Source organism: Paramacrobiotus metropolitanus, unplaced genomic scaffold, assembly GCF_019649055.1.
Source record: "Paramacrobiotus metropolitanus isolate TYO unplaced genomic scaffold, Prichtersi_v1.0 Parri_scaffold0000037, whole genome shotgun sequence".
NCBI lineage: Eukaryota > Metazoa > Tardigrada > Eutardigrada > Parachela > Macrobiotidae > Paramacrobiotus > Paramacrobiotus metropolitanus.
This window is the reverse complement of record NW_026570257.1, coordinates 84962-96218: the sequence shown is the minus strand read 5'-3', so window position 1 is coordinate 96218 and position 11257 is coordinate 84962. Positions and strand designations below refer to the sequence as shown.

The 11257-nt window shown below is 41.1% G+C and overlaps 1 protein-coding gene across 1 annotated transcript; it reads right to left on the bottom strand.

The window, feature by feature from the left end:
- Window positions 1–8367: 8367 nt before the first annotated feature.
- On the bottom strand, window positions 8368–10274 carry LOC129589833 (uncharacterized). Its single transcript, XM_055484720.1, has 2 exons — window positions 9904–10274; window positions 8368–9424 (listed from the first exon to the last, which is right to left on the bottom strand). The coding sequence occupies exons 1-2, from the start codon at window positions 10079–10081 to the stop codon at window positions 8634–8636; spliced, it is 969 nt and encodes a 322-aa protein (XP_055340695.1). The 5' UTR covers window positions 10082–10274; the 3' UTR covers window positions 8368–8633.
- Between the last annotated feature and the right edge of the window lie 983 nt (window positions 10275–11257).

Genomic DNA, 11257 nt, shown 5'->3' with positions numbered 1-11257 from the left:
AAAGGCCATTACAGCGCCATATGTGCTGAAGATAATATTCCACTTCTTCGAGGTAAGAATGGTAGACTCCCATGTTTGCACCTATCTGCTTATTGATGCGAAGTAGGTGCTCGCAAAAATCCACTCCATGATCGTCCTCCTCAGGATCTTGGTAATCAGTCACGAAGTGAAAAGCATGGATCATCTCGTGCAGCAACGTCTCAACAAGGTCTTTTCGCGGACGGAACTTTAGCAATGGGTAACTAAGCGCAATGGAGTAATGTCCTGCCCGACGTCGGCGAGGGTAGCAAACGCCGGCTGCTCTGCAAAAACTCAAATTTAGAAGCACTACGCGGTGCTAATGTGGGGAAACGTTAAACGAATTCGAACCAAAAAAACAGTTGTCGATTTTAATGATAAATATTAAATGATGCAGCAGATTGACTATTCCTGGATAATTAATGGCTGAAAAAAACCAAAAAAACAGTTGTCGATTTTAATGATAAATATTAAATGATGCAGCAGATTGACATTGGATAATTAATGGCTGCTTAGAACGCTGCTAAGTAGACCGAGGCTAGAACTTACGCCATCAAACGATTAGACCACTTCACTCTCACATTTCCGAGAGTATTCCCAAAGTAGTCCCGATCAAACTGCCGGAACAAGTCTCGTATGTCTGGAGTTGGGTCAAGAATCTCCCACACCGGATCCACTGGCGACAATCGCGAACTATAATCAGCAACAGCAGGTCGCTCAGCAGCTCCAAGATTCTCGACGGTCGACGGACATGGTTCCACATGTAAAAACAATACTTCGGGCAGTCCTGATTTCCATCTTTCATTCTCTTGGCTTGGTAACGTATCCTGATCTGTGTCCTGCAAAAGAACAACAGGAAGCTAAAGTCCATTCTAAAAAGCATTGACTACCCTGGAATAAAGATGAAAGAAGTGGTCAATAACGAAGAAATTTTGAACAAAGTAAACTTACAAAGTCGAAGACGGAGACTAGCGGACTGGCAGCAGTTTCGTCGTAAGCTGGCAGATCTCTAAGCACGAATAAATACAGATCATTGTTACTCTGGGATCCGCCAACACTCGCTCACAGAAATTTCCGTTTTGCAGATTGGATCAAAATTGTTACAAGAGCGAGAATTTGGCAACATTAAATACAATAATACAAGCGTAAAGCTGGATCGCGCATACCCATACGTGTACGCCATGTTGTGGCTTTCCCACTGATTCGTCGTCTCCCTCCAAACTGACACGCAACAATCGGTAAACTGAAACTAAAGGAGGGAACGTTTGTTAGGCATCGAACTGGTGTGATCCTTACGATCTTCTGAGTTCTGAGTCGGCAGTCGCGTTGCTTGATAGAGCCGAGTAGCGGGAGTATTGTTGAATGGAACTCGCCCGAACTGCTTAGTCTCCGATCTGTACTCAGCTAGGTCCTGCTCCCTACTGGATAGATACAGTGATTGTCTCTTCAAGGTGGAAAAGTGTATGTAGGAAAATTGTAAAAAATCACACTTTTTGTGCTAAGCAATTCGGCTTGCGAAATTCCGAAGTAGGCATCCGTCCGTTGTCGCGACTGCGCACTTCCTTGTTCTGCTAATGCGGAGCACGTGCAATCTGGCTTTGCTCGCAAGACAGTAGAAAGCGCTCTTAAGAGCCGGGTACAGTACCTCACCTGCATCACTGGGCGGTCGAAATATCTTGTCAAAATCGGTAGTGGCAGGCGGCAGAAATTCTCTTAGATTTTCTCGTCGTTCAACGCTTTTCTGGTTTTTTTCCTTTTGTATCACTGTGTAACGAAACCTCCGCTAATAGCCATTACTGCAGCGGAGCTGTATGGGGATCGCTCTAGGAAAATCCTCTTGTGTTGCATTCCTTCATTGTTGGAAATAATATTGTACGCATTCTCTCTCGCGATCAAGGACTGCAGCGCAAAACGCTGGAAATCAGTTCCGCATGGGTGTGGTGCGCATTTTGCTACTGTTCTACGGGCTCGAAAACGACCCGCTCTCGCAGTTTTAATAACAAATTTAGAGGGTTGTTTTCCCGGAAGCAATATTGCCTTCGATGTAAAAATGCCGCATTTTTGCGCGAAATTATTCAGAAACTAAATCATTTGTGTTATTTTACGATGAATACTGAGCATAAACTTTATTAACTTCCTGCCACTTCAACCCATTGCGCACCTCGTTCCTGCCAGAAAAAATCTGGGGAATAAAATTGTTGTTGTTGTTGTCGATCACGCGCTAATCTGTACGTCGGTCATGCACAGACAAATTAAGGCGTGTCCGCCTAGAGTACGTACTGTAATACGAGTAATTTAACTTTAGCTATTTGGGGGCTACGGCAATACCACAGCCCAATAATACTATTACCTATGAGCCGTTATGCTCAACGAGCAGGCCGGCAATCTTGTGGAGCATGAAAGTGTCCCAATTTTGTAATAGCCGTTTGTGCATAAAGTATGTGTACAAGCAGTGCGTAACGCTCGGCTGCGCACTGCGTCCAGTCTAATAACGTGAAAAATTGGCTTTTTTGCTCCATTTTTCACATGATTACGTTATGACTTATGAACACAAATGGGTACAGTGCACACATTCAACTAATTCCATTGTTATTACCTACAATATACATACTACTTGTACACCAAGTCTCTACAACGTAGACTTGAAAAAAAAAGCGCTCCGTACTGGAGTGCTTATACGGGGCCCAGTAGCCAGTGGAGCACAATGATCGAGACAGTAATGGACTACAGTAATACGAGTTGGATCAAAAGCAGAGTTCGGCAGGGGGTTTGATGTGGTACGTTCGGTCGATTGTTCGTAGAAGTAGTTCCAAAAAAATCCCGTATCAAACAGTACCAGACTGCCATTTTATAGGCGAACAAAGCAATGAGTGTTTAAGTAAGACTAAATGAAATGGGATATGTTTTTTTATTTAAGATTACATTCACACACTTTACCGTACTCATACAACACTCGTACATCATTAGTCACATAGCACATCAAGCTATAATATACGTAGTACCATCATACTAACGCAGATTTACTACACAACACACGATTGATCTCATTCAGGTACAGAGGTGTTCAGCGTTCGGGGGTGTTCAAAGTAGGAGGTTCCACTGTAGTTACGGTGATTACTATGACGAGCCGTTCGTGCAAAAAGGTTTTATGTATGTTATGTTACTTATGTTATGCTTGTTATGATTGTCATGTTACTTGTGTTACGCTTGTTATGTATGTATGTTATCTTACTTACGTTGCGTTTGTTATGAATGTTACTGTACACATGATACTATTTTAGGTTTGATTTCGAATTATTTCTAATCATGACATAAAATAGTATCATGATTAGAAATAAATTCACTGAAGCAAGGTGCTAGTACAAGTTACAGATCACATTAAAATAGCAATTCTCGCGCAAAGTCGGCGAAGTCATTGGATAGTTTTGCCGCAAGAGCTGGTGATAGAAACTAAAAAAATTATTAGGTTAGGTTTAGGTTTTAGGTTTTAATTGCTTAATGTCTACAGATACAAGGAATCACTCCTTATCAGGATCTATAGACAGTTCAAACATCAAGAAAACATGTAACACCGTGATTAACTGTAAAAGCGATACATTAAGCTGAGAAAACATCGAAATTTGCGATTTTATTGACGCTAACTGTGTCTGTGCCTATGGATGCGAGACCGCAGGTTGATTTTGTGCAAAAAAGGAGATGGAAGACGATCGCACTGGTGTGCATTTGGCATGGTTATTGACTGTCAAATATAATGTAAAAATAAATCTTGGAGGCATTAAGCAAATATATAATTATAAAAATCAAAAACCATTTTGTATACTGTAGGTGTCAATTTCGTCATGTGAATATTGCAGTGTAGTGGCCATCGTCTCAAGCGCCAACAGCGCACTCAATTTGCATGAGCGATATCTTTGCGAGCTCATCATCCGGACCGACTTGTACATAGTACAGTTGCCACAGCGCGTGTTCCCATTACTTTCTCAATCGGGTATCATCAGTTTGTGAACATATTTTATGTACCACCAGTGCGCAGCGTCGGACAGCTGGCCACTGGCGGCAGAGCAGGCTGAGAGCACAGCTTCCTCCAAGCGTTCAAGCTTAAACCTTATAAGCCGTTCAGCCCAGCGCACAGTTTGTCCATATGTGCACAAACCGTTGTTGCAAAATCGATCCGGGGTATTTGGTTTGTTTTCATTAAGATTGGCGGCGCTCATCAGATCGAGCATGCAATGGCACACATTATGCGGAGCCGGACGGCTGTGTTATTTGGCTGTGGCAGTTTAACTAATCACAGTTACAGTTACCTATTACAGTAACTAATTACTGCAATAATGTACGTATGCAAACGTATAGGTGCAATTAAATTCACGTGCATTGCTGCAACCGTAACCGACAGCAGCAACTGCACAAGTACTGAAGCACCAGTGCGAGCCACATCTAACACAAAATTATACCGCAAAATGACTATAATACGCACTCATCGAAAAATCCTATTTACAGTACCGTTGTTACGTACAATACCTAACATCACACAGCACAGTGTCGATAATTATTTGCTGGTTTCGGCATTTATGTTACATAATTTTACAGTGGGCCGGGGCGAAGGCATTGCTCTGTTGTCGAGAAATCAATATTTCAGCTATCGCGTCGATGTTGCGCAATCAGTACTGTATGCATAAACTGGATGGAATCTTTTATTTGTGATGCTCTTTTATGGGAATGCTTTGGCACAACAATTAACATATACAGTGGACTTAAAAAACTGATAATAATCACAGCGACAGCGCCACGCATTCGGGTGGGTATGCGTTAACATTATCTTGAGTCCCAGAGTGCATGCATATTGCAAACCTATCGATGATAATGAGCAATTTTCTCAGTTAACCTGTATTTCTCTGATATTTGGGCCACACTATACAAGCACGGTCGCTGTCGAAACGCAAGTAGTGCATCTGTATATCTAAAGAGATCTAGATACTGCATATTTAGAGCGCCGGCATACCACCGAAATGCCTAAATCATTAATCTACTAGGATGTATTCTATATTCACGAGGAGAAAGTTATTACCGTACAGAAAACGCATTGAGGTGCTGTTTAATCTGATGGCACAAATTCAGTACTTCTAGAATTCTGGTTATCTGTAGTTTGTATTTGTTTCCTTTGGAAAACCATAATTGCTGATGATTTATCGTGAAGTATAGGTAAATTTTGAGAATCCTTAACGGTTACGATTTTGCAGTCGAAACCGCGTCCGTAGCTGATGACATTTTACTCGTATAGAGACAGTCGTCGCTAATCTTACGATTAGCTAGACTGTACAGATACATGGTAATCGTTTGCGGTCGTTGCAGCTTTGTTGTGACCAACTGACCAGCAGCTGACTGAAAAAATCAGTTTGCTATTATGCCAATAATGAACAAGCCAATAATTATCAAGAAATGGATAGACTTTGCATTGAAAAACCCGAGACACGAATCACACCACACCAAATGCCGACTCATAAACGCCCTCCAGTTAGCGTGTGAAAAAATGGATGATCAAATTACGTAAAAGTACTAGTAATTATCCACTCTTGTGTCTGCCAATTCATGCATGGCGAAACTAATAGATGCATGCACGCATTAGTATACAGTAACACTATTACTGAAACAGAGTAATGCCAGTAATAATAATTATTATTATTATTATTATGATTATTGTAGTCCGATTACGCTTAATGCGGCGGTCCATCGGTGGCTTCACAGTGACGGCTTGTTAGCGATGCAGCTCAAGTTGTATGTACAGCATGTCACTGGACTATCATTCGCTGTAATGGACTACTATTCGCTTTAATGTTTATAAAATTCGGAATACGTAAATTCCGAATTTAACGCCCTAGGCTTTCATTGTTTCGACAGCTCTGAGAGGGGCGTTTATTGTGAGGGAGGAAGGGGGCGGTCAACATTTCAAGTGAATATCGCGCTCATGGCATTCAGCAATAACAAGACAGATCATAAATAATTATAAACTACTAAAACCTCTGTCAAAACTGAAGATTTAGCGAATGTGCATGGGTGGAAGTCACCAAATATAGTAGGATGTACCCACTGTATAAGATTCCACGGCGTGCACGCACAAAGAGCACAACAGACTAATAAAGCGGATGCGCCGTATTTATTAATAAGAGTCACGGGCGCTAATTTCTGGGGAGCGTCTATTATTTCGCGATCTACGGGAGGGGGCGTTCAAAACCGCAGGGAGCGTTAATTTTGGAGGGTGGTGAGAGGGCTTCTAATTCTGATTTTAGAGTATCTACTCACTTTGCTGCCTTGTTCATTCGATACAAGCAGCCACGGCTGTTCGACCCATAAGCAAGGTGGAAGAGGGCACATCCTTAATCACTGTGCCGCAAGTGCGAGTATGGAAAATTGCAGGTTTTTTCAGTTCTTATAATTATTAATATTATTTGAAATAAATACTCTTTGTTTTTGCGCTTATTTTTCTTCATTAAATATAGTTTAACAAACGATAAAAATTAGAAAGCAGTTTGATGAAGTGTTGTTTGTGTTTAAGAAAGAATTCGATTAGCTGGCTTGTTGTATCGCACTGATCGCACTGAAGCAGCGTCATACAACAACCACACCGAACCACGCAAAGTTAAGCGAACATTACAGCGAATGATTGCGTTTGGATCCCCCTAATTTCGTCATCCCGGATTGCGCTCCACCCCAAATTGGATAGGGGCCAGTGTAGGGGAACATCGTTGCCGGCTGAAATTCAACAATTTGAAATGCATGCATTACACTGCCATATTTCTAACAGTTTTGCTTACTCGATTTCTGGATTACGGTCGATGTTGATTCCGTCAGTCTCTGGCAACGAAAGCCGGCGGCTGGAAGTCCAAAACATAATTAATTTTGTAATGCATGCAAAACATAATACTGTAATCAAACTGCTAGTGCACTTACTTTGTTAAATTATAATCGATCCGTACAGCCTCCAGTGTCGGTGACGAATGTCGGCGCCTGAATAAGAAAACAAGACTAGAAGATTGCCAAACTACAAGAATATAAGCATCCAAAAACTAGAATACTAGGACACAAGAATACGAAAAACTGAAAAAACATAAGAAAACATAAAGAACACTAGAAAACATGAAAAAGCATAGGAAAAACATTGAAGAAACAGGAGAAACATGAGAAAAATATAAGGAAACATGAGGAAGAATAAGGAAAATAAAGGAAATATAAGGAAACATAAGCAATCACACAAGAATATCAATATATCAGGATATAAAAATAAAAGACTATAAAAGTATAAACATATAAGAATAATATCGCCCATTGCATTTTATCGTACTTAAAATAGTTCCACTTACTTCGCTTCTTTTTGCATGTTTTACAGAATCCCTTGGAATCCGCTCTTTCCCCAACGTATTTTCCCAATTTGAACGAAAGTTTTCCAGTCGCAATGGTAGACCCAATGACAGTAAACGAAAGGGCTATTGCACCTTTATACAGGATCGATTCACTCTCTTGTTTGACCGTCATCTCCAGGCTGCTAATCTTGTCCTGGAGCTCTAGGATTTCGTTCATGACCTTATTCTCCGTAGAATTGGTTTTGGGGCCGTAAACTCCGACATCTTGCCAGATTACATCCTCGCTGGTGCCGCAATTAGGGGCAAAAACCACCAGAACAATAGCAAACAATTGCAACGTTTTCATCGTGCCGCAGATGTAAGGTTAGGTAAAGAAAGGTGGCCGAATAAAATAGAATTTAATGCCGAATAGTACTTCCTTTGGCAAGTTGCAATGATCCGCAAGAAAATGGAGACTGGTTATCTGTACTGGTCCTGCTCTACTGTATTTTATACTGATACCCACAATACATGCCATAGTCGCTGCCATTATTAAAAGGACTATGAAGTATAAGATGGCCGCAAGTGCTGTCAGATGGTCGCCATTTCTGGTTTACGTTTCATACTCGGAAACAAACACATAATCGCATGCTAAGTAAAACAGACTGCGGAACCAGCATAGTGTCCAGGAAATCAGTCCATCCAGGCATAAACTGTCAACATTTAGATATGTTTTTTATCAGCAGGAACGTTTTAAAGCAATTCTAATTCGTAACAAGAGCTAGATTTTAAGATAATCCAGTGAATGAAGAGTTTGCTTAAAGCATCGGTGAGGCAAATGGACAGTAAAAAAAATAAGGAGTCAGGGAAATGTCGTAGGAAATCAACTTGCCTTGCGTATTATGTACAGTGTGTATTGGATAATTGTGTACAGGCATACAATTATTGCATAATGTATGAGTAACACAGCGACACAATGAGCTTGTATGTACAGTAATTTAGATTTCAGCAGACAAAAGTAGCGTGGTAGTGTTAGTAAGTAGTAAGTAATTAGCGATACTTCATCTGTAATCGTATTGTACAATGGGAAGCCAGTAACAGTCGTTGTTATACAGGTTGTTACATAGATATCTACGCAATCGACAGTTACCAATTAAAAACCATATCCACTTATAGGAATTGTTTGCAAAAACAAGAACAGGACTAATTCCTAATTTCACCATTGAATTATTTTGAAGTCAAAAAAATGTTAGGATAATTTACTAGTGCTGCCAGCGGTTATCCGGGAAATGGGAGGCTTCCGTTGAACTGGACGGAAGTGGGGTGGACATACCACAATTGCTGGGTAGTGTCGGAGCGCGCCCAGCATTCCAACTGGCTGCCGGTGTGCTCTGGCCAGGGCACGTGCAGCGTCAGCGTCGAGGCGCAGTGCGGGCGGCCGTCAGTCCCGGTTATTTCGGAGGTGTTAGTGTGGATCATCAGCGTATGCCGGTGAGTGTCGATGCAGGACGTCTGCTGCAGGTAGTGACCGGCTGGCCAGGCCAAAAAAACGCCGTCATAGCGCCAGATAAAGTGCTGCAGCGGATCAGGACCACAAGGGAAATCCAGCTGGCAAGTTACCGAAAATGGCATGTACCGCGGCACAATGATACGCGGCATGCGCTGCGCGAACACCTCGTGGTATCTGGTTGTTGGCTTTGGAAACACCCAGTGTTCTCCCATCGGGCACCACGATTCCATCCCGTCTGACTGACAGCGTTGCAGGCATTCGAATTTGCCCCACGCCGCATAGGTGACATTGTGCAGGATAAGGGTGTTGCCGCCGGTGCGGCTGTACTGAAGGTCACCTCCGGTTTGTTGGGCGGTTAACAGGTGACCGTTGTGTTTCCACACGACATTATTTGGCTGCGTCATGCGGGCCGCACAAGCCAGACTGATCGACTCGTCCAGGCTAGGCCGTCGCACATGAACTTTAGGGTCGGGAAGGGGCCGAGAGAGCTCCGGCAGCCTAACTGGATTTTTCTTCGCTGAAGCATGCATCAGTACCGCATTCACAATCAGGCGCCAAGCTGCAGCCATAAGAGTCATAACATAAATTGCAATACATACATATTTTAATGCTAGAAATACATAACCAAAATAAACAATAATAATAAATAATTAAAGAAATAAATAAACAAAATAAAATCAATATAATCAAGTTTGCTAAATAATAAAAATCATTAATAAGCAATAAAGCAAAATGCAATTAGGTGTCTACATTACGTGGAAAAAACAATCATATTCTTTTGGCAAAAAAATATTCTTCTCAATCTCCGTTCTTAGTTTTTCGCAACGAGAATTTTTCTTCGAATAAGAGTATGTTTTACACCGCAAATCCGCAATTAAATTTTATTAGTGCGGCCATCGTGGTAACCGCATGAAATTGACCTTGTGCTAAATTACTTGTCAATGTCGTACTGCGATGTTCGCAAATTCTATGTAAAATTAAAATTATACACTTTCTAGCTGGTAATACTAGCAAAATCTTTCGGATAAATTGGCCTACCGGTATAGTTCCAGCATTCTTCGATCACGGCCCTCAGGTCGGACTTCACGCTGTTTATTGCTGCTTCCGTTCTGGTAAGTCTGCTCGCAGAGTTGGCTGCACATGCGTCAGAAAATTGCAGAATGCTGCTAGAAACCAGGAAAAACAACGTGAAACCCACTACCATGGATTTATTCATAATTCCTTCATAAGCGGGCACCCAAATATCCCGATGAAAAATATCATCAAATCAATTAGCTCCCACAATAAAAGGACGGGATGTGCCTGAAAGAAAACCCCTGCGTAGTACGTACTTTAAAAAACCCTTACGTAGTACGTAATTTTTTTTGCTTTTTTAATGGGCGATTAGCTTAGAAATTCCCGATAATTAATTCAGAAGAACTGTTAAATGGAAAACTTGTTGATAAGGAAACGCTGTAATGCTGACAGCCTGACAGGAATAATTTAACGCTGCAACGCTAACAATAAGAATAATTTTTATAAAATAGTACGTAGTGTAAGGGCAATACTAGTAAATGCAACTTCTGCGGGGGTACGTACATACGGTTAAATCAAGCGCGGTACATAAGCACCATGCCACGGTGGCGTTGCGGCAAAACATACGGTTAAATCAGGCGCATAAGCATCATGATTAGCCACAACGTAAACCTCCAGCCGGCTGACGGCAGCAAGTACAGGGAGTGCTGAGCCGAGCAACCATCCGCCCATTTTTATGATGCTCTGTTTGCAGTTGTCCGTTTTTCTGCCGATAAAGAGGCATTTGTAAGCAGAACGGGTTTGCGAAAAAAATTAACAAAAAACTGTAGTTTTTTAACAGTCATTATTAAATTTTGAGAATATAGTTACATGTAGCTAGCTTAGCAACTGATGTATAGTATATAATTATTACTACATTTTAGAAATATACAGTAGCTAGGCTATGCAACTAATGTATAGCATATAATACCAATACACATGCTAGTATTACGTATGGCGGTACAAATTTGTTATGAGTAATCTCAAAGATCCACAGGATGATAGTGTGAAGTGCAGGTTCGTGGAGTTGTTAGAATATTTCGTGGGATTATGTAGGTGTGTTATTATGGACCGATTCTTTCATGGTTTCATACATGAAGTTAAAGATTGTAATGGATCCAGACTTCTACGATTTTTTCGAATTTTAAAATGAATTTTAAAATTTTGAAATTCATTTTAAAATCTGAAAAAATCATGAAATTTGGATCCGTACCAAAACAATCTTCATGGTAATGCGCATTTATGTGCAAAATTTGATAGGATCGTCCATAATGAGACTTTGGTACACCTGAATGCATTTAAACTTTTGAATATTCTAACAGCCATAACTCCCGAACTG

Excerpts from the sequence above, each read along its gene's own strand:
- LOC129589833 (XM_055484720.1), bottom strand. The coding sequence starts at position 10,081 with ATGAATAAATCCATGGTAGTGGGTTTCACGTTGTTTTTCCTGGTTTCT. Across the intron at positions 9,425-9,903 it reads AGAATGCTGGAACTATACCG|CTTGGCGCCTGATTGTGAAT; the intron begins GTAGGCCAATTT and ends TTATGGCTGCAG.